We start from the raw sequence: 25762 nt of genomic DNA on the forward strand, positions 1-25762 counted from the left end.
CTAATCCTCCGTGAGACGTCTAATTTATAGATGGAGAAACTGAGGCTCAGAGAGGGCAAGTAACTTTCCCAAAGTTGCAGAACCAGTAAGGGACAGAGCTGAATCCATCTGGTGCCAGAACTGAAGTCTCCTCTTCTGCAGATCAGGTATGCACCATACTTTCTCCTTCCCCTTACAAAAGCTGGATTCCAGACCAGTCGGCAGCTCAGATGTTCATTTATTCATTCTTTCTCACATTCGTTCATTCATTAAGTCACTTGATATGTTTGAGCTCAGGTTGAGGGCCTGGTGGAGGCTGATGCTGTCCCCCAATCCACTTGCCCAGATGTGCCACACTCTCAGGACTCCACCCTTAGACTCTTAATTCCCTTTATTACAAAAGACTGGGTGTCTGCCATTGGACTCTGAACAGCTTCTGTTCAACCCCCAAGGCTCAGAGAGGCAGCCTGGTCAGGGCCCCTGGTCAGGCCCCCAACACCCTCTCTTGACCTCCTTCTCCGCCCTGCACGAAGGTCCTGGGTGGGTGGGGGCCTGGACCAGGCCTCGGAGCGGTTTAGTGTTTATAAAACCAAATGGGTCCAAGGGCCCCGGGCATATATATAAAAATATACATATATATAAAACCTAGGCCATGGTTTTCCTTCTAGGGGTGCTGGCAGGGTGGGACCATTGACACCCCGCCCCTGGGAAAGAAGGAAGTTGTCCGTGGCAGGGAGCGGGGTTGTTTCAAGAGTGAACACAGGCAGCTGTATCAGTTCGACTGGCTGGTCAGCCTGGGCACCCAGGGGGTCTGTGGCCGAGGGCCAGTCCTGCCAGCCCCGGGAGCTCTAGGCCACCTGGATCTGCAGGTCCTCGTCCTCATCCAGGTCGCTAGCTCCATCCCCGGCCTCCTCAGTGCCGAAGCGAGCAGTGCGAATCTTCCCAAAGAGGGGGGCATTCTGCTGCTGCCTGCGGAGCCTGTGGGGTGGGGTGGACAGCAGGGTCAGGGCCAGAGTCCAATCAGCTGACAGCAGCAAAGCCTTCCCTAGCACGGCCCCACTGCCAGGCACCAGGTAGGACTTTTACACACACATCCTCCTCCCAGAAGCCTCCGACATGTCAGAGGTGCCACTGTCACTCCCATTTTAATGACAAGAAAACAGAGGCACAAAGCAGCCAAGTAATTTGCCTGAAGTCCCACGGACAGTAGGGAATGGGGCTGGGCCTGAACTGAAGCTGCTGGCTCCAGACAGGGCGAGAGTGGGCCAGGGGCTTGGAGAGGTGGGCGGCCACTAAAGGTCATGCTGCTGGGATTCGAACCCAAGCCAGGCTCCAAAGACCACTGGGAAAGAGTTTGGAGGATTTGGGGGGGCGGGTCTGAGTCTCCTATAATCCGCAGTGTCAGTGAGAAAGTGCTACGCCCTAGTCCTTCCCCACATTAAAGTTCGTAAAGCCAAAACATGTGAGGCAAACTTGGCCCCTGAGAAGAGCAGTGGAGGAAATGCCCATCCCCCAGCAGAGTGGCCGCCTGGCGGCATCTTACTGGAAGGCATGAATTATTAACACAGCAGGGAGGGGCGCAGGCGGGGGGGCCTTCATTACTGAGCTGATTTAATGTGCTGTCCCCGGAACATTAGAGCACAAAGAGTTGGAAAAGAAATGAGGCAGTGGGCCTGGGCAGCCGTGCCCTCCCCGTGGAAGCACTTGAGAGGCTAGGCAGAGCCCGCCTGTCCATTTTGGGAGTTTATGGCTCCCCAAGAATGCGGCCAAGACGCGGGAAAGCCCTAGGGCGAGGCAGCTTTTTATGGGGTGTGTGCTGGGGGGGGAGGTGGAATGGGTAGTGTTGGCCAGACGCAGCCTGACTTGGACTCATGCCTGGGCCCCTGCACAACACTTTATAGACAACAACCCCGGCAGATGGGGAAACTGAGGCTCAGCTGGCCATGTCACACGGCTATTAGGTCTGGCTCCATAGCTGTACTCTTCACAGATACAGCACACAGCAGCATATAGTATGTGCTTAGTAAATGAGGGCGCAGATGGCAGATGGCTGGGGAGTGATCTAGCCTGACCACCTACCAGCTGTGTGGCTGTGGAAGGACTTACCTTCTTGTGCCTTAGTTTCCTCATCTGCCAGCCCCCTAGAAAAAAATATGTTTCCCTTCCCTTCTCTCATGGGAGCATGAATCTTGTAGCATAATATCTGATCCAACTATAGGCCCCGCTACACCCAGGGGTAATTGTTAATAACAGCAGCGAGAGCAGCTGACAGTTATTATATAATGTGCCAGGTACTTTTATAGACACGTATCAGCTCACTTAATTATCACAACAACCAAAAGGTAAGAACTGTTATCATCCCCATTTTACAGTATGAGGAAACTGACACAGAGAGGTTAAGTAAGCGGCCCAAGACCACACAGCTACAAAGCACAGAGCCAGGATTCCCACCACTCAGGCATTCTGGCTGCATAGCCTGGGCTCCCTCTATTTCCACAAAACAAGAGGATGCCAATAAGGGCCTGGTCCAGGAAGAGTAAACCAGTGCTGTGGTTATGACGCCTCTCAGGTCGGGGGCTTGTGAAATGGGGAGGGGCTTGGACTTGATGTTCTCTGATATCTCATGACTTTAGGGGGAGTCAGGGAAAGGGTGCGAGTCACAGGATGTTAGGATGGGGAGGGGGGCAGGGGAGAGATGCAGTGCTGGTGGTTCCCCCAGAGACTGGTCTTCCCTCACTGAGGCTGATGGGTCCTACCTGCAGCTGAGGGGTGGGCCTGCCATCCCTGTGAGTACCTGTGAGCCGAGCTGGCCTGGGGTCACCCCAACCCAGGGACCCTGGTGGCTGCTAGTTCTTGTCATTGGCTCCCCAGGCCTGTGGGTCCTACTCGTTGCCCCACCTTGGCCCTGACCTCTTTGGCCACTGTTCCTGCTCTCTGGTCACAGGAAACAATTCCAGGGTCCCAGCTGGTCTCGCTTCCTGCACGCCCCTTCCCTGGTTTCCTGGCCCTGGCCCTTCCTGCCTGGAAGGGACAGGATTCTGGCAGCGTCCCAGCCCTCTTCCTTCTCTGTCTCCCCCTCTAGCCTGGGCTCTCACCCTGCCTGGGCCCTCAGCTGGAAGTCTCTCTGCCCTGTATCTGTGCCCTGGCCAGGGACCTTTTCCCCGCTGGCACTCTGGTCCCCCCACTCAGGGTGCACACTGGGCCCACCTGGACTGCAGATGCTCCAGCTGCACTTGCAGGTTCTCGCTCTGCTCTGTCTGCTCGTCCAGCGACCGCTGCAGCTTACGTGCCTGGTTGTGGGCCTCATCCAGCTAGGAGGTGAGAGGGGCCAACAGCTTGGGCTGGGCCAGCCTGGCCTGCCCACCGCCTAGGACCAGCCACTCCCATCATTCCTCCGTGGGAACATCCTTCCCAGAGAGAGTTCCTGTCTCTCCTCTGAGGCTTAGACCAAGGCCCACTTTCTCCAAGGAAGTATCCCTTTGGCTCCTCTCCATCCCTGTTGTCCCTCCCTTCTAAATCTACCCATCCTCCAATGCCCCAAGCTACTGATCCATCCATCCATCCATCCATCCATCCATCCACCCACCTACCCATCTCTCTCATTCTGTCCATCTGACCACTCACCCATGGAAATATCCATCTGCTCATGGAGGTGCCCACTACCCACTCACCGTTCATTAAGCTATTCAGCCACCCATTCACCCTGTCCACCCACGTGTCCTTCCACTCTCCCAGACACACCTATCTTCCATCTAGCCATCCTTCTGGCCTTTCCCTGTCCATTCCTTCTTCCACCCACTGATCCAGTCAGTTGTCTATCCGTCTTTCCACTGTTCAGTCATCCATCTTTCCATATGTCCATATACTCATCCCTCATCCATCCACCCAATCGCCCATCAGACATCTGTTGTTACATCTCACCCATCCGTCTGTCTTCTCTCCCTTCCTCTCCCATCCACCTGTCCACTCATTCCTTCATCCATCTGTTCATCTACCCAGAGTTATCCTTCTGTCCTTCCATTTAACCAGCTACACATCTACCCACTCGTCTATCCATTAACCTAGTCAACCATCCATGTACCTTATCGGTCCATTTTTCCACCCACCCTCCTACCCACACACCTATCTACCATCCATCCATTGCCCGCCCTCCCACCCACTCTACCCTGGGCACCTCCTGAACGTCAGGCGCTGGGGAGCGACCCAGGAGGGCCCTGCAACTCTACTCCTACACCAGCTGAGGTCTGAAGGCTGCCCTTTGGGCCCCACTGGGTGTTCACCTCATCTTCAGCCTGGGCCAGCTCCTTCTTGAGCTCCTCCACCCGCAGCCGCAGCTTCTTCACCTCGGCCTCGTGCTGCTCCACCCGCCGGCTGGCATGCGTCAACTCGGCTACCTTCTCCTGGAACTGTTTCTTCAGCTTGCCATGCACATGCTTCAGGTCTGCCAGCTCCTGCAGGACAGCAGGAATGGGGGGAGGGCTCAGCGTGAGAGGGTACCATGCCAGGGACTCCCATGGCGTCAGGCAGTTCTAGGGGTGTTGGTGCCCCTTTTCTCCAGAATCTCTCCACCTGCTGTCTGAAGTATCAGCACTAGAGGTTTGGCTGAGCAGCTGGAGGCTAGATGTGCCATCTAGTGAGGTGAGAAGGCTTGGGGAGCGATGAGGGGAGAGGACTGGGTGGGCGAAATCAGTGGCTCTCCTTTGGAAGTGTAACCTTGAGGTACCTATTGGCTATGACATGGAGATACCCAGCAGGTGACTGGAGCTAGGTCAGGTTTCTGGGGAGGGAGGAGGGATAGGGTCTTTGGTGTGTTTAAAGCCCTGGGTCTGGGGATGAGCTAAGCTGCGAGTGGGTGTCTGAATAAAAGGGGTCAGAAGCCAGAGTGGCCTGGAAGAGGATGAGCAGCCAGGAAAGGAGACACCCACACGTGAGCAATGTGATTTCTGAGCCTTAGTTTTCACATCTGTAAAATGGAGCTAGGCGCTGCCTAAAAGTCTCTTGAATCCATCCTCTTTGTTCCATCTCCACCAACCTCAGACTTGTCCAGGCCTCCATCACCGCTTGCTGCCCCAGGGAAGAGTGACAACTCCCCACCCTCTGCCACAGGCTTCCCTTCCCATCTGCCTCCCACACAGCAGCTAGTGGGGGCTCAGAACTGCAACATGTTCACACCCACCTTACTCTCCGAAGTTGGCCCAGAGCTCCTGCCTCACCTCCTACCACATACATCCCTCTTGTTCACTCTCCTCCAGTCACACTAGCCCACTGTTCCTCCAAAGCTCCACGTCCTTCTCACCATGGAATCTTTATGTTATTTCCAAATTCTCTCCTTTAATCAGGTTGCCACCAGTTAACGTCTGCTTTTCCTTGAGATCTCGGCTCAAACGTCACTGCCTGAGGGAAGAGGTGCCGGGACCCTGGGTCTAAGCCAGGTCCCTTTGGTATTCCCTCTTCCTGCCGGCAGCCATGGAGCTGGGAATCAGTGTGTGTGTGAAGGAGAGCAATGTCTGCACCCCCGTGAACCATCAGCTCCACGAGGGGTGGCCATGTCGTCCTGTCTGTTCACTGCTGTGTCCCCAGCACCCAGAACAAGGCCTACACATAGTAGGTGCTCAATATTTGTTGGATTAAATAAAAGGGCTGTTGAGAGGATTAAGTGATATAACCGACAGAAAGCATTGGCACAGGGCCTGGTCCATAGCAGGTGGTTCAATAAATGCAGCTACTGTGATTATGACCAGGCCTGGTCCACAGTGCGCAGTCAGGAGATCAGCTTCTAGGGCGATCACCAACTCTGTCCTTAGCTGTTACTCGAGGAGTCCCTGGGGTCCTGGGGGCTGGAGCTGGACATACAGTAGTAGGTGCTCTGCCCCGGCCCGGGAGGTGGGGCTGCTCCAGCCCTGGCCATGCCACCAACTGCCCCACCTTGTTCTTCTCGAAGAGCGCGGCCTGACTGGCCCGCAGGTCGCAGTCCAGTGCGCTTGCTGTTTGTCGCCGCCGCCGGGCCAGGGCCTCCTCCAGGTCCCCAACCTGCGCCCGCAGCTTCTTGTTCTCCCGCTCCAAGCCCAGCTTCTCAGTCTCCAGCCGCTCACGGCGACCCCACTCAGCTGCGTTCTCTGCCTGTAGCCGCTCCATCTGCGACAGGACAGGACAGGGTGAGGGCTCCCAGGGGAGGAGGGCATGGAAGGCCTGAGCTGGACGCTCCCCCCACCCCACCTCCTCCTATAGCCATTTTTGGCTTCAGGAAGCAGTTCCAGCTGCAGTGGCTATAATTAACCTGGGCTTATTTGACAGTGTACAGGATATGAGAGTGCTTCTGATCTCTATGTGGGAGAGGGGCTGCCCCCTGCGGATTGGGGTACCCCCCAGGGTGTGGCTGGTCCCCCTCAGAGCACAGGCCTGGTTCCTGCCCTCTTTCAAGTGAGCAGCTGACGAGGCAGGCGCCGTGGCCCCCAGCCCCAGGCCCTCCCAGGTCTGGCCAGCAGCCTCACCTCGCCCCTTAGCTCAGCCATCTTCCTGTCCATGCTGGACCGTGCACCCAGCTCGTCCTCCAGGTCTTCAGACATGCGGCCCAGCTCGTCCTGGTGGGCCTCCTTCAGGATGCTGAGCTGCAGGATATAGCACAGCCTGGTTATGTGAGGACCACGCGGCTACAGTCTCAGAACCAGCTCTGGGGGGTGGGCGCTGGTGCAGGAGGGCTCAGCAAGGAGGTGGTGCCCAAATGGGCCACCAGGTGTCCAGAACTGACCCTGAATCTGACCACTTGTGCCATTTCCAACATCTCTCACCTTCGACCTCACTACTATCTAGCCTCCCAGTGTCCACTTTTGGTCCCCCTTCAACCTATTTTCTATAACAGTAGCCCAGAGTGAGCTTTAAAAAAGATAAATGCAATTATGCTCCCATCTTAGCTTCTTGGGGGTAAAGACCATCCCTTCCCTATGGTCCTACAAAGACCTGCCACCTCTCTCCCCTTAGTTCACTGTGCGGCCCTTTCTAGTCCTCAAATATACCAAGTTCCTGTTCACCCCAGGGCCTTTGCACTTGCAGCTCCCTCTGCCTGTTATACTCTTTCTGGGGTGTTTTGCAGGATTGATTCTTCTCATTCTCTGAATGTCCTCTCTTCAGGGAGGCCTCTCTGTTCTCCCTGCCTGGAGCGGGTGCTTCTTCTACTCTGCATCCCACCCCCACTAGAGGGTGAGCTCAGAAGGACAGAGAGCTTGTCTGTCCACCTTTGTATCCCCGTATGGCCTTGGCACAGGGTAGCTCTCGATGTACACGGGCTGAGTGGATCTGAACCCAGCCTGCATTTGAATGCGGGGCTGGCCACATCAGAACTGCCTGGGACGCTTTTAACATAGTGCAGAGTCTCTGTTGACAGCAGGGAAAACTAACAAACTACCGCTCTGCGCAATGACAGGGATGAGCCTTAAATATATAATGTTGAGGGAAGCAAATCAGATACAAAAGAGAATCTTTATAATTATCTGTGAGACAGCACATTCGTGTTTTATTCACTTTTCTGCAAATGATTATACCTCACAATTTGAAAAGATTAAAAAGACAGCTTCCTGAACCCAGGACCCAAAGATGATAATTCAGGACGGTGAGGATGGGGTCTGGGAATGCATTTTAGGAGATTCCCTAAAACCAGAGTCAGTCCCTTCCAGGGCAGAGTTTTCAGGTTCTGAGGTCTCCCACCTTCTGGAAAAGCAGCCTGTCCAGCCAAGCTTTCTCTGGGTGGCTGCGCCCTCTGGTGGCCATGGGAGCCTGCATAGGAGGCAGTAAAAGCAATCTAGCCTGAGGAATGCTACATCCAGACTCCTCCCCTTTGTCTTGGTCTACAAAGCTCCCCTTGCGACCTCATCTCTCACTTTCTTACTTCCAACCACGCTGCCCCGTTTTCTGTACACATTAGGCTTGTTCTGGCCTCAGGACCTTTGCATCTGTTGTACCTTCCACCAAGAACTTTGCCCCCATATCGTCTCAAGGATGGCTTCTTCTAATGCCTTCAGATCTTGCCTCCGACGTCACCTTCTTAGATAGGCTTTTCCTGACCCACCACCCCATTGCTCTTATTATGTTTTGACTCCTTCATAGCTTATGAATTTATCTGCCTGGTGTCTGTAGGTCTTCCCTGCTTCGCCCCCACAAAAGTGAGCTTACTGCCTGCCCCAACACTCCAAGCAACGTGTGGCACATGGCCAGTGCTTGACAATGAATGAATTCCCTTTCTTCCGTTCCCACTGCTGAAATTCAGCAGCATAATGCTGCTTCCTCCAGAAAGTCCCCCTGGTCTTCAAGACTCACTTGCTTGAGCATCTCCTGCTTGGTCTTGCTTAGCTCCTCGTACTTAATCTTCCACTGGCTGAGTTCCCCCTCCAGCTTCTCAATGTTCCTGCTCAGTGCCAGTTTATCCCTGGGGAGGATAGAGGGAAAGGCAGACATGGGGGTGAGCTCACTGGGGCCCACTGCTCAGAGTCCTCCTGTGCAACCTGCACTTGTAACACCCATGGCCAAAGTCCCTGCATTGACATTCAAGGACCTGGCACCCCATACTGGGGTAGGCACCCTGGTTTTGCATTTCTCCTGGAGCTGTACTCTCCGCACAGCTGCAGGTGTTCAGCTCATGGTGTGGGGAGCTGACCAGGCCTCCAGGGCACTGGCCACCCCTGGGCAGGTGCCTTCCTCTCCATGAACCCCAGGCTCACTTGCCAAATATGACCCCTGTTCCTATTTCATGCACTGTGGTTTCCTGTAAGGCTTGGTTTGAACATACAGTTCTGCAGTTAGAAAAGTTGGAAAACACTGTCTGGAGACGCTTGGATGGAGGGGTCCCTTCTTGTCATCATCACTGGGTGGGATTCCCATGTTCTCCCATGTCCCCCACCCTGCCCATGAATGTGGTGCAATGGGTAACAAGCTCGGTGCCTGGGTCAGCACAGAGTAGGTGCTCAACCAACAGCTGTACCTATCGTTACACTCCAGCATGCTGCGCTTTCTGGCCCCGCCCCACGTGGTCTCCCTATCTGAGGAGGGAGTTCTCAGATATGCCTCTAACATGGGGTTCTCAGAGGAGACAATGCCACCCTCTAGGATGTTAGAAATCTGCGGGGGAGTTTTTGATGATCACAATGACAAGGTCATTTAATAGGTGGGGACCTGCAATACCCAGGCTATCTGCCCAGCCAGGAATTATCCTGCATCCTGGGTAACGTGTGCGTGTCCCTGGGGGTGAAAACGACCTGAGCCTAGACCCTCACTCTGATTTACGCATAGACGGGAAGTACCTTTTGCACTAACAGAATTTTCCAGGAACGGAATCGCTGCATAAATGGAGGGAAGACAACACTTTGCTTTGCTCAGAACTTTACAAAAGGCTGTTCACCTCTCAGGAAATCTTGTCACCACAGCGACACCACTCATGTATTTAAATTGCCAACCGTGTACACCTGCACCTGCTGCTTTTCTAGCTGTCCTGGGAGGTGACTTAAAGAGCAAAACTTCAGCACAGTGCCTGACTCGGAGCACTTGCTATGTGAATATGTGCTTTCATGGTCACCATGGCGGTCATTCCACAAACAGGCACCAGGTTCTCACCACCTCATTTTTCCTTCTAGTGGAGCTGTGCCCAAGCTTCCATATCATAATACGGTGGCTCCTTGAACAACACAGGTTAGAACCGTGCAGGTCCACTTATGTGTGAATTTTTTTCCATAAACACACAGTCGGCCCTCCGTACCCTTGGGTCTCACAGTATTTTTGATCTGCGGTTGGGAATCTGGATGCGGAGCGCCAACTATATGCATTCTTCTAGGCCATTTTATATAAAGCACTTCAGGATCCGTGGATTTTGGTGTCTGCTGGGGGTCCTGGAACCAATCCCCCATGGATACCAAGAAAAGACCATAGCTAAATTTTCGGGGAGTCAGAAGTTTTCAACCGCATGGGGGTTGATACCTCTAATTCCGTGTCACTCAAGGATCAACTGTACATATATTTTATTATAAATTCCTTTCCTTTCTACTTTATATTTCAGTTAGTACATTAGTTGGATTTTTGTTTGTTTAAGTAGAAATTTATTGTCTCACAGTTCTGGAGGCTTGACGTCCAAGATCAAGGTGTCCGTGGGGTTGATTCCATCTGAGAGCTGTGAGTGAGAATCTGTCCCATGCTCTCCCCTAGCTTCTGGGGGTTTGCTAGCTATCTTTGGTGGTCCTTGGCTTGCAGAAGCATCAGCCCAATGTCTACCTTCATGTTCACATGGCACTATGTTGATTTTTTAAAAATTATGGGTAGCTAGGTTACACTAGCTATGTAGTTAATTTATGGACAGAAAAGGGGTTGTTACAAAATATTCATCATAATCAGGCTTGTGCTCTGATCAAGGTCACTGGTGACCTCCACGTTCTGAATCTACTGTGCTCAGTCCTCTGCTTATTTGCCCAGCTGATCACTCCCTTCTCCGGAAACAGTTCCTCCTGGTTTCCGTACCCCTCAACGGCCCCCTTCTCCTGTCTCCTTTGCTGCTTCCCTCTTCCTTTGATGGCTAAACTTGGTCAGCCCAGGGCTCCATCCTCTGCCCTCCTCCCTATCTGCTGTCACCCTGGCTCATGGCTCTCGCACTTTTACTTCCAGCCCAGACCTGTCTCACTAACTCCAGACTCATCCATGTACTTATCAGATTCCTGCCATCTCACACTCAACACATCCAAAACTGAATTCGCAGATGTAGCCCCTCAACCTCCCTGTTCCTTGTTCCTGCTTTTATTTTTGCCCATGGCACTCTCTCCCCACCAGAACAACAGCTCCACGAAGGCAGGGATTCCAGGTCTTATCTATAACTGTATCCTCACTGCCGAGTACAGTGCCTGACCCAGAGCAGATGCCTAATACATATCATCTGAATCAAAAAATCTTACATTGGGTCCTTGGGTAGAGCACCACTGCTCTAAACTTCTAAGACTCAAGCCCAGATATTACCATTCCCTTTTAGCGAGTCTCACATTTGGTGACACTGATTTTCATTCTGGGATTCTGAGGGTGCCTGGCCCACCCCCCCGCTCCCTGCCTGCCTCCCAGGACTCACTCTCGCTCCTTGAGTAGCACCTTCTGGGACTCATCCAGCCGCAGTCGTAGGGCCGTCAACTTGGAGGCATCCTCCTCGATGGTGGCTGTGTCCTCCCAGGGCAGCCGGCTGCGCTCCTGGCGGCCCGAGCTGCCCCGTGGGCCCCCGGCCCCCATGCTGCGTGCCTCCCAGCAGCCCTCGGGCTCTTCTGGTCTGCCTTTCAGCAGGCTCTCCACGAGCTCCAGCTCCTGCAGGGACAAAGGCAGAGGCTGGACCAGTGGCTGCTGAGCCTCCTGTGGCCTCTCCCAGGCCCTGGGTCTGGGATCAGCTTGGTGGGTAACCTTGGGCAATTCACACAGTCCTTTGGGCTCCCATTTCCTCTTCTGTTGCCTACCCCTCCATCCTAAAAACAAGGGACACAGCCTCCTCTGAGCCTCCCCCTTCACTTCCTGGAATCACCCAGAGTCAGCCACCAAGATTCCCTGCATCTTGGAAGATTTCCCAGGAGAGGTGGTGAGATCCCTGTTGCTGGAAGTGTGTAAACATATGGTGGGACATTGGTGTGAATGCATGAATGCAGAAGCAGAGATTCCTACAACAGATAAGAATTAGATTCCCTCAAAAGGAATTCCAGCTCTAAGATCCCATTTTTCAGGTGCAAACACTAAGCCACAGGAGGTACGTGACATGGTAAAAGATGCACAGTAAGGTGGCCCCGGTGAGCAAAACCAGCTCCCAGACAGGGAGCAGTGAGGGATTATTAACCCAAGGCCAAGCCCTTTTCTCCCCTTCCCCTCTGCCTCTCTGGCCTGCCCCTGTCCACACCCCGGACACGCATGGCCTCTGTTGCAGCCTGACTTCCCCCACAGACTTTCCAGATGAGTCTGGGCCAGCCTCGTCCATGTCTGGCCTGCAGTTTCCCTATGGGGACGTGGACAGTGAGTGGCCCTGAGGACTCCCCGAGGAGTGAGACTCTACTGTCTGGGTGAGGGTTTCAGATGCTACCTTGTCTAAAGACTGTTTCACAAATGGGGAAAGAGAGAGGGAAGGGACTTGTTCTGGGTCACAGAGAGCGGAAGCGGCTGGGTGGAGAGCAAACTCAGACTGTAACCCCAGGGCTTCTGCTGCTGTACCTGCCACCTCCCTGACTGACTGACAACCAGAATAAGGACAGGACAGGAACAGCACCATGAGGCTGGCTGACAGGCGCTGTCATCATCTGTCCCAAAGAACAACAATGAATGCCACCTCCAAACACCAGGCAAGCCTGGGGAACAGGGGGCTTCTGCCACCAGGAGGCAGCAGTGCCTACTGTATGGAGGGGTCTGGGCAGGGGAGGGCATGGGAGAAGAGGGAACTTTGCAGGGGAGGGAGGGGCAGCCCAGAATCTTAGCTGGGGATGGAGCTGGGAGCATCCCGAGCTTGGACTCTTCCCCTCGATGGCTTTCTAGTGACAGGCCTTCCAGTTGAGAGGAGGCTGCCCTCCATACCCACCATTAATGCTCCCTTCATACTAATTATTACTATGGACTTTGGAGTTCATCTGAGTTCAACTTCCCAGCAACTCCAGTCACTAGCTGGGAGACACTGGTACTTAACCTTTCTACGCCTCAGCGTCCTCCTCCGGAAAGCAAACACCTGGGGCTGCCGTGAGAATGAAGGAGCTAATGCACACGCAGAGCTCAGCACTCTGTAGGCGTCCACTGAACGATGGGAGCTGTTATCACCGCCAATTCCCAAACTCGCCAGGCGCTCTCTGCCTCTGGGCTTTTGCACAGGTTGTTTCCAGGCCTGGAATGCCTTCCTGCACTTTTCACAGCGAATTCCTCTGCATCCTCCTAGTCTCAGCTTAAATGGGACCTCTTCCAGGAAAGCTTCTGTGAAGATTCTTCCCAAAGCCTGCATCAGGGACTTCCTCTGGGCTCCTAGAGCCCTGACAGGCCCTGCCCCTCAGCTTTGATGGATGCTTGTTATAAATGTTTATCTCGCCCGCATAATTCAAGTTGATCGAATGAATGGATTCAGCTCTGCTACTAATGGATGGCTTCCAGGGAAGTTCTTAGATTCTGCTCCTGCTCAAAGGGAATGATTCTGAGGTCCTGTCCTGTCCTATTCAGGTGTGGGAGTGGACGGAGCATTAGAACCAAGGACTCTGCCCTAGGAGTCTGCAGAAGGGAGGTGACCTGGGGCGTTGTGGGGCACAGCCCAACTCCCGGTAGCGAAACCTCCCTGAAGATCAGGCCCTTACCATCCCCTTTCTGAGGCCTGCAGCCCGGCTTCTGCCCAGGTCAATCATCCCCCCCTCCAGCTTCTGGACCCAAGGGCTAAGGCCCTGCCCAGCAGCCCCGCCTCTCCACGCACCTGGCTGCCCGGGGGCCTCTCGGACCCGACATCGCGCACCGGCTCCTGCTCTCGCTCCAGCTCGGTCTCGGGTCCATCTGGAGTCGGGTCGGCGGCTCCCCGGGCGCCCCGCAGCCGTGCCAGCTCGCGGCCCCGCGCCTCGCACTCGCCCTGCACCTCCTGGCGCTCGCGCCGAGCGCCCGCCAGCTCCTTGGTGAGCGCGTCCAGCCTCTGGCGCAGCTGGCGCACCTCCTCGCGCGCGCGGTTGCGCTCGGCGCGCACCTTGCTCCATTTCTCACGCCAGTTGGCCGTGCAGTCCGACCACCAGCGCATGGTTTTCTCCATCTGCGCCGCCCGCGCGCGCGCCTCTTCCAGCTCCCGCAGCCGCAGCTCCTCGCGGCTCTCCCAGTCCCCGTCGGCCAGAAGTGCGGGCGCCGGCGGCAGAGGCAGCGCGGGAGGCGGCCCGGGTGAGGGCGTGCCGCTGGGCGGCGTGGGCGGCAGGGAGTCCGCCGGGCCCATGCGCTCCGGCGACGGGCTGCCCAGGATGGTTAGGAGGCTGCCCTTGGACAGCTGCGGGGACTCGGCCAGCCGGGGGCTCGGGCCGTGGCTCATGGTGTGAGCCGGCTGGCGGGCCCTGGGTTTGAACTCGCGGCCAGACTCAGGGACCGCACTGGGTACGCGTGGCCGATGCGACACCACTGTGCATGATGACTGCTGCTCCTCACAGCTCTCCCGGCCACCGGGTGGGGGCGCCTCCTCGGACCTGTGGGAGAACACACTGTTATTAGGCTGTGACCATCTGTCCATATCCATAAGATCTGCCCTGGGAAGGGCATAACCATCAGAGGGAACAGCATGGGCAAAGGTGGAAGGAGAGAAATGGTCTGCTCCAGGAGAGCCCCAGCGAGGCTGCAACGTGAGCAAGGGCCTGCAACCGCTTCCTCACTGGCCTCCAGACTCTCCGCTTTAGTCCTTTCATTTTGCAGCAGCGGCAGCTGAACTGCAACCTTGATCTGCTATCCTTGACCTTCAGGTCCCATCTCACACACTGAATGGCTTGTACTACTCTCTCATCTCCACCCTGAACACAGTATGCTTCCATGCTGGCCCTGCCGCCAGGAATGCCCTCGCTGCCTCTTCCTACACTGGAAGACTCTCACCCTTAAAACGTACCACCTCCTTCTAGAAGTCCTCCCAGACCATCTCAGCCAGGTGGTCAGCCCTCGCCCTGTCTCCATCACTACACTAACCAACCTTGCTGTACGATTTATGATTCCGTGAGTCCTGTCTGCTCCCCATCCTCGCCCCAGGTTGCGAGTTTGCTGAGGGCAGAGACTGGCTCCTGGCCACTGTCGTAGTCTTTCCACATGATGACAATTTGTGGAGGGCTGACTACAGGCCAGGTACCATGCTTTATGTGAACTATCTCATTTATTCGTCTCAACAGACTTGAGGGAAATGATTGACATTTATCGAAGAGGACAGAGGCCAGCAAGATGAAGGACCAGAGCTGACCCAGTACAGTAACTAGAAGCCCAAATGCCAACACGGGGGCGGGGGGGCGTTTGGTGAATACGTGCAAGCACTGGTGGTATGATGGAAATAAACCAGTGTCTACTCAGTGGTGGGTGTGGTGAGGTGTCCCTCTATGCCCCCCACCAGGCTCTGCTATTTATGGACCACATTCCTTTTAATATAAATGAGACCTATATCCCTCTCTGGGCCTAACGTGCCGCCTCTCCCTCCAGCTGCCCTCAGTCTGACCACCACGAGCAGTCCCTCGGGACATCTCAACCCTCCTTCCCCACTCAGCTGAGCCTGTCCCACGGACCCTCACACCAGCTCCTACGGCCCTGCCTTGATCCCCATCCCTTCCTTTTCTGAGTGATGGACCGGTGCACTGCCTCAACACTGGCTGTTCCCAACAATGCCTGGCCAATTTTTTGTGTCTCCTCTTCACCCTCCTCCACTTTCTAACACCTTCACTCTCGGCAGGTGATCTAATATCAGAGTTGGCAGTGAAAAGAAACGCCTCAGATTGGCCCTCCCTCCCTGCCCTGCCCCAAGCCCCAAGGGCCCCACTTCTCTGGGCCTAAGACAGAGGGGCTCTTCCTTCTTGGGTCAAAGGTCCTCCCTCCAGCTTCTCCCACTCCTGCCAATGATGCCTCATTCCTGCTGAAGTCTCTCCTGCCACTTTCCTCTTGCCTCACCTCCCTCCTCTCCGTCCTCCCTTGCCAGGGCCATCCAGAGTGCTCCACATTCGCTGTCTCCACCCGGCCCACCTCCCTCGCCCTCTCTCATCAGGCCACGCCAGGCTGGTTTCCAGCCCCACTGTCCTCCCCATAGGGCATGTCTCAGCCCTTGCTGGAGCTGAGGAGCTGTCTAGCTCTAGGCACCATCCATCCCTCCACTTTCTCCACTTTCACTCCATCATTCTCTCAGAGCTCTCCGGTTTTCCTTCTACTCTCTGGCTACTCCCCATCAGCCTCCCTGTGAGCAACCTGGGCTCATCCCTTGAGTGCTGGTGTCATCCAGTCCCAGGCCCCCTTCTCCTCTCTCGCCGCCCCCACCTGAGCCACCTCACCATGTCCTCAGTTACCCCGAATCTTTCTCTCCAGCCCAGGCTGCCCTCCAGAACCTCCAGCACCTCCACCAAGGTGTCCCTCAGATAACTCAGACTCAGCTTGGTCAAAATGGAGCTCACCAACTCCATTGCTCCCACAACCAGCTCCTCCTTCTGGATGCCCCTTCTAGGAAAAGAGCACTTCCTCACTCTTCACAATGTGGGGGACATTCTGGAATCTGCTTTCTCCCTGCCCCACCCCCCATCTGTCACCCCAGTCCTGTCAGTCTGTCTGCCACACATCACGTGGACCTATCCATCTCCTTCCTACTTAGCCACTAACCTGTCAAGGCCACCACCACCACCTCCCACCTGGGAGGAGGGAGGTCCCACCTCCCACCGCCACCGCCTAACCTGCCCCTCTCCCCCCACCGCTCTTGCCTTTTTCAAATCCATTCTTAACAGCAGCAACCAAAGTTGAGTTTTTAAAAATGAAAACCTGATCATGCCCGCAGCCACACGCTTTGTCATTACCAATAGCTGTGGCCCCTCTCTAGTGTCAATTCCAAGCTCACTCCCTCTAGGAATCCAACTCCCAAAATTCTTCAATCCCACCACCTGTTCACTGTCCGCACTGCCCACCCTGTCCCCTTGCCCAGCTCACATTCCATGGTCCTAATCTCACCCTCACAAACACCCCCGGGAACCCCAGCCCCGTCTCCGGGAAACACCAACCGTAGTCACCTCTGCTGCTCTGCCTGCTCTTGCCTTCGCCTGGATAACCAGCCATCGCAGGTCTTACACCACAGTGTGGACCAGTGTCAGTTTAAATTCATGACCATGAGGTCCTGGTTCCTCAGTGCTGCTCAGCGATCCTACATTTTTCTAGTCTTTTTGCTGTTTGCTTACTTACCAGGCATCAGCTCTAAGCCCAGCTGTCACTAACCTCATATAAGCCACTGTCCCTTTCTGGGCTTCAGTTCTCCACCTGCAGCATGGGGGTGGGGTAAGGGAGAGGAGTGCTTCTTCGTCAAGGGGTCCTTCAGATTCACCTGGACATTTGATTTAAATGCAGTCTCTGCGCTCTACTCCTTCCCCCGGAGAGTCAAGTTCGGTAGGTGTGGGGCTGGGAATTGTATTTGAAAAGCCCAAGTGTGGGACATGTGGGTATTTGGTGATGCCGTGTCATCACCCATAGTTCCAATACATACAAACATGTATGTCTCAACCCCAGTAACACGTGCATAAAGTTACTTCCGGACACAGCCACACAAATCTACGTTCCAGTTCCCAGGATACCACTGACGCCCTAGGGGATGCCTGGCAGGCTGAGTGCCCTCTCTGTGACTTGGTCTCTCTACTTGTGCAAGGAGGTAGCTGGCCTTGATCCCAGGTGCATTCATAGACATCTGTGCACACCTAGGCACATCTGCCGACACACACACACCATCCTGTACATATAAACACGACTCAGAGACACAGGCAGACATATGCATACTCAGAGATGGACCCATACGCACCCACAACTATACCAACGCACAGAGAGATGCTCACCTGTAGGTAGAGTCCCAGACACACCTGAAGACATACACATGCCAACACACAGATGGATACACACAGAGACATGCAAAGATGCTCACTGCTAAGACAAGCCGATGCACACACTCATACACGCACACAAATACGCGTACAGACACTCACTCCTCTTCCCATTTTCCTGGCCCAGCTCCACAAGGAGAAGCTCTTGGAAAAGAAAAACAATGTGAGAGCCTGCGGGGGAGGGGAAAGAGGCAGGAAATCGGAGTGCCAGCCGCAGTGGCCTGGGCTGTGCTAGGAATGGGGGTGGTGAGGAGGTCCTAGGGCCTGTCTACTGGGCCCTTTCTGCAGTCCCTAAACCGACAGAGTGGCAGGGAGGGGGCCACTGCCACATCCTCTCTGCCTCTGGGAGCTGCCAGGCCTGGCATGGGCTCTAAAGGGAGGGGGTGGCCTGCTCCTTCCAGGAATCCCAAGCCTGTCGGCCTGTGGCGCAGGGGAAGGGCGGGCGCCACCCAGGCCCCTAATGGCTTCCAGGCGCCCACACTAAAGGCAGTGGTGGGCTCCAGACTCAGTTCCTGTCCCCCTTCTCATCAGCCCAGCCTGGCTCTATCTGGGGGCTGGGGGACGAAGGAGAGCAGCAGGGCAGATGGGCTCTGAACAGCCCTCCTGCTTATCCTGCTGCAGGCCCAGGGTTCCCTGGAGGGTGTGTATACACACTTGTGGGAAGATGCGGGGGGTGGGAGTTCCAAGGTTGGTTTTCTGGAGAAGCCCATCCCCCAGCACACGAGGAACCCTGCACCGCCAGGTAGACTCAGCCATACCCTGCCAAGCAAGCTAGCCTCCCCTCATCCCCACCCCACACCCCTCACATAACAGCCTGGGGGACACTCACACACAGCCCTGGTAACATACACTCACCAAGAGTTACATGCAACACAGAGGCCCGGCTCGCAGTTAGAGAGACAGGCTCCAGCTACCCTGCCCTGCTGGCCCCTTACCCACCAGCCTCAGTGTCTTCTTCCCATCGGGTTTGCTTATATATGGGCAGGGTGGCCTCCTGATTCCCCCAGGCTGTGTCATCGTCCCCCAAGGAGCAGGTTCAGGAGGGACCAGCCACCACAGGCCCCAGGGAGCCTTCCTCACCCCACGCTCCCCTCTCCTGCCTCCCAACCAGACAGGTCTACTCTTGCTCTAACTCTCAGGGTTTCTGCTCAGGCTGTCGCCCCCCCCTCGGAATGTCCCCCCTTCCCCCATTCTGAAACCCCCACCCATCCTTCAAGCTCAGTTCCACTACCTTCAGGAAACGCCTGGATCTCCCCAGCCCCAATCCCTACCCAGGGAGCACAGCCCTACAACCTTCCACAGCCAGGTCTGGCCAGCTGCCCTCTCCTTGCTGCACAGGCTTTTGCCCACCCAGATGGGACATTTGTGCCGCCCAGAACTTCTAGAACAGGCTCTGCATAGAGGATTTGCTTCAAGTTGGCGGGTGGGGTGGAGAGCAGAGGCTGAAGTATGACTCCCTCAGTTGGGCAGCAGGGCTGAGTGGGATTTGGAGCTGCTGAACCCCAGCCCACAGCCACCTCACTGCTCCAGGCAGCTTCTGGCCACTCTAGGACAGAAACAAGTGTTTTGATAAGATACTTGCCTCAGCTAGGCCCTCATCAGCCTTGTCCACAGAAAGTGACCAGTGATTCCTGCTGCTTGTGAACCTGTCTCTACCTTCTTTCTCCATCAGCAAACTCCTACACATCCTTCAAGACCCACCTCCTCTGGGAAGCCTTCCCTGGCCTCACAGAGAGTTTGTTAGTGCTGCCAAAGCTCTGGCACCTCCCTGTTCTTCAGTAATGGCCACACCATGAAGTCCACAAGGGCATCTTGGTCTTGCTGTCAGCATGGGGCCAGCATGCAGCAAATGCTGCATAAATGCTTCCCAGGCTGAGAAATAGAAGATGGACAGTTAGAGGAGTCCCCTTGTATCCAGGGAAGGTTGAGCTATCCTAAGGATCAGGAGTTACTTTGTGGCCAGGCTCTGAGACAGGTAGGTTTCTGGGCCTGTCTGTGGCCAAGGTCAGAGTCAGAGGTCATCTCATGGCTGGGTCAGGGGCCGGGTCTCTTACCTGAGGAAGCCTAACTGGCCCATAGGGGGACAACTTTGTGTTTTGTCCTTAGCATATTTAGATGACTCTTAATACCCAATAAGAAGAGTGAGCAATGCTGATTGAGGCCTGGCTGGGGGCCAGCTGAGGAGATTGGGGGTGTGCCCGGTGGCCCAACTCTCCTCTAGCTCAGAAATCTCCTATGTCCTCCCAGAACCTTTCAGGTGGGGCTCTGGGGCTGGCCCATGGCCACAGGCCTGGCTGTGGGCAGGGAGCAGAGCCCAGCGGGAAACCACAGAGGGAGGATAGCCTGATTGGATAAGTGCAGGGTCCAAGGCTGGTCAGCCCACAAACTGCAGGCACCTGTCTCTCTGACCTGCTGCCAGGGCTCCAGGAGAGGACTGAGAGGGAGGCAAGATGGGCCTGCAGGCTGGACCTACGGCCTGGGGTAAGAACCCCTGGCCTGTCCCAAGGTACTCCCAATCTCAGCCGGAGGAGCCACAAAGATAGCCTGGATCACTGATTAGAACTCCTTTCTTTACAAATGTTCCAACTGAGGCCTACGGGAGCAGCTCCGTGCCCACATCCACATGGAGGACTAGCAGCAAAGTGTGCGTGGGGGGTGGGGAGGGGGCGGGTGCTGGAGTGCTAGGGTTGGATACTTCCCCTCCTGGGTCATGCCTACCTCAGGGGCACCTACACAATGGGGGCCTCAGGCATCAGGCCAAGTGGTCAACCATAGATGCATGCCATCTGTGGGAGAGGGTGGGAGCCCTTCGTGGGGGCAGACGCCAGCCCCAGGCCTCTCAGCAACTCCTTGAACTATTCACTCTTTTAGAGCAGACACCCCACTAGTCCCAGCTCTGTCACTGATAAGCTCTGTGATACGTGCAAGTCCCTGCCCTCTCCCAGCCTTGTTTCCTTACCTGTACAGAGGGGAGGGAAACTAAAAAGAGATTCCTAAAAGCTCTGTCCAACAAGTGGGCAGACCTGCGCTAACCTGAATCAATCCAACCCCACAGCCCTGGACAACCTCCACGTAAGACAGAGAAACTGAAGCCTCGGGTGGGGAGCAGGCTCGCTAGGTATCACCCATTGGCACCATCAGAACGGTGGGACAACTGAGGCCCACTCCTTTCTCGTCGCACTGAGTCGTGGCTCCACCTGCCTTACTTCTTCCAGAAATTCTCTTTCGGCCCTCCCACGGCCTGAATCGCCTTAGTCCCCACTTTCTCAACCCCTCCCCAGCAGCCCAGGTCCAACGATCTAACCCGCACCCCGTCGTGGAGGACGGAGGGTGGCGGGGACTCCCGGCCCCGCGCGGCGCGGTCCCGCCTACCTTACCGTGCGGTCCCCATTGGCAGCCTCGCGTGCCTGGGGTAGTGACTCCGCGCTCCGATTGGCCCGCGAGGCCCGTCCATCCTGCATTCGCCATGGTGACCACGTTGGGTCCCCCGGGAGAGTTCCAAATTCCGCCCCCGCCCGCCGCCCCCCTCCCGTCCGGCCCCGGGCCGGCGGCATTCCGGAGGCGGCCCTGTACCCCCTCCCCACCCCCCGCAGCCCCACTACAGCCGAGGCCCCGGGCCCCAGTAGGAGGGGGACCCGGGGGAGGAGGCTACGAAGTTCTGCCCTGAGTTTGGGGGCTGCTGCGGACGCGGGAGCACCCGCTGCTCCCCTCTCCAGCAAGTCCCCATGTTAACGCCTTCCCTGCTGCGGAAGGTTCGCGGCCTGGAGGGAGTTCCCGGGACGCTGTAGCTTTCCGCCCCCTGCACTGCCGCCCCCGCTCACCTCGAACGGGGACCAGCGGGCTCCAGACGTCCGACCCGCAGCGGCTGGGCGGAGCGGGCACGGGGCTGGCTGCGACGGCCGCCGGGAGGGCCAAGGGAGGGCCGGGGAGTCTCCTCCTCCCTCCCGGGGGGAGGGGAGGAAGGGGAGACGGCGGGGGCGGTGAGGCCCCTGGCAAGCTGCGGCCCGGCTGTGACCCGGCCCGCCGGGATGCTGGGGTGGAAGCACCCGCCTACCTTTGGGACCAGGGGAGCAGGCCGGGGCGGCGGGCTCAGCTACAGAGCCGGCGGGACACGGCCAGAAGCCCCACCCCCGCAGGGGGCCGAGGGTGGGGGGACGGAAGGTAGGGGCTGGGGGCCCCGCTGGGCTCTGCTTTCCTGCTTCAGGTTTCCCGAGCGTCAATGACTTACTAGGCGCCCCGCTGGAGAAGTGGGCACGGCCTGTCCCGGGCTTAGCACGTGGAGCGTACTTATCGAGTGTTCACTTTTGTCAACTGCTTTCTTCTTAGTGCTAGGTCTGCCACGAGTGGACGTGGAGCAGCAAGTCTCTGTGCTTCTTCACCTGTTCTCACTTTCCCGTTTCTACAATAAGAGGGTAGGCCAAAATAACCTCACGGGTGTCGAGAAAAGCGGTGGGCACTTGGCCTGCGCGCGGCGGAGACTTTTTCCGATGTGCAGTGGTGCTTCCTGCCCTTGGCAGGGCCGGAGCCCATTGCCAGGCGGGATGGTCCCAGGGAAATTATATTAAGGCACCCTTGCTTGCATACAGACGCTTTGGGGCTTCCTCCCTTGGGAATAGGGTGTTTGTGGTTTGGGCGGGAGGGGGCGGGGCAGACTCTGGGGGGCCTCTCCTCACCACATCCTGTACCCTAGAAGGCCAACAGAGGTGAAGTCCGTCTAGAAAGAGAAATTCACAGAGGTAGTGGGGGGAACCTGGCCAGACTGGGACCTGACGTCAAAAAAGAAACTAACAATGAAAATCAATTAGTTTTAACCCATGATTAACAACATTTAGATTATAATTGCAACCATGCACGCGTTAGAATGATGGAAGAATCGACTCTGGGACACAGGGTGATTTTTGCAAAACTATTTGAGGGTTTCAAACCCAAGGGTCACTGAATCCTTTGATGGTCAAACAGTCCTTTCTGGAAGGTCTCTGTCATTTCTCTTACAGAAGTTCTCTTCCTCAGTGGTTAGCTACTGCTCCATTTTTATGGCATTACTTCCATCAACTTCATGAAATCCCACACTTTTTGCAAGATCTGCAATTTCACTTGCTTTGTATTTGCACGGTGAAACATTGATAGCTTCTAACAATCAGCTAGAGAGAGGTTTTGGTGGGGAGACGTTGTGTTTGAGAGGGACCTTATCTGTAAATGTTGAAGGGGATGTTCTGGCTTCCTGTGCACCTTAGACCTGGGAGATTCAGCTATGGATTACTCAGAGGACAGGGATGTTCCCATTTTAAAGTTGGGGAAGTGTTCAGGGAGGCAGTTGGATCAGACACACGCAAAGTCCCACAGCCACTAAGGACAGCCATGGACCAAGAGCCCAGAGTTCCTTCCTAGAGTTTCCAGAGGTGGCTTAGGGATGCAGGAGGTGGAGGAGGCTGAGTTGATGGCAGAACCTAAGCACCAATTATAACATCATCACAGTTGGGCCCTCTCTCTTAAGAGAGGAAGCAAAAATACTGTCCTAGGGGTGTCTCTTGCAGGGGAGGGTGGGGGGAGCCACCTACTCTTGGAACTAGATGGCTTTTGACAGTAGGCCTGGCAGTTCACTTGAATGAATAGTTTTACACCTACCCTGTGAGCTGGGTGTTGTTAACACCATCTCATAGGAGGATCAAAAGTCAGGTGGCCGGCCCAGGGTCATACAGCTGGGAGGGCTCAGAGCCCAGATCTGACTCTTCCAATTTTACCCTTGTCACTCCTATTCCTAAAACCACACCTCCAGTCAGCCCTCTGGATGCTGTGCCAATCTGGTGTCAGCCTCCCATTGGCCCCCAAGGGATTTCTCTCCCCATCTCAGCACAGCGGGGGTTTTTGACTGAGGCTCGTGTCAGTGTTTCCCACACTTCTCAGTCCTGTATCTCTGTTACCACTTTTTGCCATCAACGCATAGCACTTGTGCCATTGTTTACTAAATGTTTTTCTTTAAATCATTTCACTTTTTTTATTTTATTATTATTATTATTATTTTTAAAGATTTTATTGGGGAAGGGGAACAGGACTTTATTGGGGAACAGTGTGTACTTCTGGGACTTTTTTTTTCCCAAGTCAAGTTGTTGTCCTTTCAATCTTAGTTGTGGAGGGTGTTGTTCAGCTTCAAGTTGTCCTTTCAGTCTTAGTTGTGGAGGGCGCAGCTCAGCTCCAGGTCCAGTTGCTGTTGCCGTTGCCAGTTGCCATCCCTTGCGGGAGTCGAGGAATCGAACTGGCAACCTTGTGGTTGAGAGCCTGCGCTCCAACCAACTGAGCCATCCGGGAGCTCAGTGGCAGCTCAGCTCAAGGTGCCGTGTTCAATCTTAGTTGCAGGGGGCACAGCCCACCATCCTTTGCGGGACTCGAGGAGCTGAACCGGCAACCTTGTGGTTGAATCGAACCGGCAGCCTTCGGAGTTAGGAGCATGGAGCTCCAACACCCTGAGCCACGGGGTCAGCCCCCATTTCACTTTTTTTAGAATGTGCGTGTATTTTAGGAATAGGAAATCTGTATTAGTTGGCATAACTAGAAGACAAATCATAAAAATAAATGTTATGTAAAGAATATCATTAATCTAGCTAGAAACTTTCTCTTTGTTAAAAAGGGACATAATATGTACACCCTTGTGCGTAGCAGCATTATTCGCAATTGTCAAAAGGTAGAAGCAGCCCATGTCTGTTGGTAGACAAATGGATAAACAAAAAGTGGTCAATACATTCAAGGGAGTATTATTCAGCCTTAAAAAGGAAGGAAATTTTGACACATGCTGCAGTATGGATGAACCTTGAAGACATTATGCTAAGTGAAATATGCCAGTCACAAAGGACAACTATTGTATGATTCCGCTGATATGAGGTACCTAGAGTAGTCAAAATCCACAGAGACAGAAAATAGAATGGTGGTTTCTGGGGCTGGGAGAGGGGGAATGGGGAGTTGTGTTTAATGGGGTCCGATTTTCAGTCTGGGAAGATAGAAAAGTTCTGGAGATGGATGGCGCTGATGGCTGCTCATCAGTGTGAATGGATGTTCTTAATGCCACTGAATTGTACCCTACAAAAGGTTAAAACGGTAAACTTTATGTTATGCGTATTTTGCCACAATAAAAAAAATCATTAAAAATAAGATGTCCTGTTTTCTATGTCCTATAAAAGTTTGAAGAATGAGAAAAAGGGCATAAGGCAGTGATAGGGCGGGGTTAGAGACAATTTAGCTCTAAACAGAGGCTTCTCCTATATGTAAGCAGAACTGAGAAAAGTAAACGATTATTACAAGGTGTGACTGGGTTTGTCTAACGTCCTGTAAGAGATCACCAGTGTGAGTAGCCCCACATGGAAACATTTCACTAGGGCTGCCTCGTGGCTCTCCCAGGGCTGAGGAGTGGGAGGTGGCCTGCCCTCTTCTGGTCCAGGGGACTGAACCAGGGACTGGCATGCCTCTTAAAGCTAAAGCATCTGGAATATTTATAGGGGAGCTGGAGTCAGGGAAGCCTTCCCAGAGGAGGCAGGAGCCCTGAGGGATGGAGAGGAGCTGGATTGCTGCCCAAGTATGTGTGTGTTACAGCTGGGACCGAGCAGGGAGGAGGGTCTGAATATGGCAAGCACATCCAGAACTGGGTGGAAGTAGAGTTTAGATGGGGCTACAGCACCAAGGCAGTAGGGCGCCACTGCTGGCTTTTGAGCTAGGTGTATCTTGGCAGAGTTCTGGCATGTGGACTGCGAGAGGAGCCGCCTTGGCTTATAGATAGGCTAGAGAAGAAGGCTGTTGGTGTTGCAAGCCTAGATGTGGCCGAGAGATCTCAGAAAGGAAGGACATCGAGGTCAAGATCTGGAGGGTGTTCACAGAAAACCAATGTGCAGAGAAGGGCAAGGGCTTACCCAAGTCACCCAGCGGGAGTGTGTTTAAGGTGTCAGGACACAGGAGCACAGGCTGCAAAGCCTTTGCACTGCAGCTGGGATGGGAGGGGCCTATGCTCCCCTGAAATCTCCCTGCCCACCAAGAAACAGCTCCTCTCCCCCTTCCCACAGAGGCCGCCTGTGGGCTGTGGTTGGGCTGATGCTGGAAGGTCCCTGGGGTGGGGGCAGAGAAGAGACCATGTTGGGACCTGCCTGCTTTCTCCTTTTTGCTGCACTCCCATCCCACCCCCAGGGGTAGCGGAGCACATTCTTGAGTCAGAATTTTCCCAAGGAGTCTGG

General features: G+C 55.0%; 1 protein-coding gene across 4 annotated transcripts; it reads right to left on the minus strand.

Moving 5' to 3' along the window:
• Positions 1 to 464: 464 nt before the first annotated feature.
• Positions 465 to 21608, minus strand: CCDC102A (coiled-coil domain containing 102A). Of its 4 annotated transcripts, none has more exons than XM_033127026.1 (10): positions 21371 to 21608; positions 13409 to 14150; positions 11069 to 11295; positions 8290 to 8398; positions 7681 to 7749; positions 6471 to 6587; positions 5905 to 6114; positions 4260 to 4430; positions 3187 to 3290; positions 465 to 957 (listed from the first exon to the last, which is right to left on the minus strand). In XM_033127026.1, the coding sequence occupies exons 2-10, from the start codon at positions 13997 to 13999 to the stop codon at positions 828 to 830; spliced, it is 1728 nt and encodes a 575-aa protein (XP_032982917.1). In that variant the 5' UTR covers positions 14000 to 14150; positions 21371 to 21608; the 3' UTR covers positions 465 to 827. The 4 variants fall into 4 exon arrangements, with proteins under 4 accessions (XP_032982917.1, XP_032982915.1, XP_032982918.1 ...); XM_033127024.1 differs by lacking the exon at positions 21371 to 21608 and adding an exon at positions 20927 to 21042; XM_033127027.1 differs by lacking the exon at positions 7681 to 7749 and having other exon boundaries at positions 21371 to 21599.
• Between the last annotated feature and the right edge of the window lie 4154 nt (positions 21609 to 25762).

The sequence above is a fragment of the Rhinolophus ferrumequinum genome, chromosome 15, assembly GCF_004115265.2.
Source record: "Rhinolophus ferrumequinum isolate MPI-CBG mRhiFer1 chromosome 15, mRhiFer1_v1.p, whole genome shotgun sequence".
In the NCBI taxonomy this organism is placed as follows: domain Eukaryota; kingdom Metazoa; phylum Chordata; class Mammalia; order Chiroptera; family Rhinolophidae; genus Rhinolophus; species Rhinolophus ferrumequinum.

What these genes read in the sequence shown, in the direction of transcription:
- CCDC102A (XM_033127024.1), bottom strand. Translation starts at nt 21,003, where the DNA reads ATGGACGGGCCTCGCGGGCCAATCGGAGCGCGGAGTCACTACCCCAGG. An exon ending in AGCAGGAGATGCTCAAGCAA is followed by an intron (nt 7,750 to 8,289) that starts GTGAGTCTTGAA and finishes CCTCCTATGCAG; the next exon opens with GCTCCCATGGCCACCAGAGG. An exon ending in ACAGGCTGCTTTTCCAGAAG is followed by an intron (nt 6,588 to 7,680) that starts GTGGGAGACCTC and finishes TATATCCTGCAG; the next exon opens with CTCAGCATCCTGAAGGAGGC.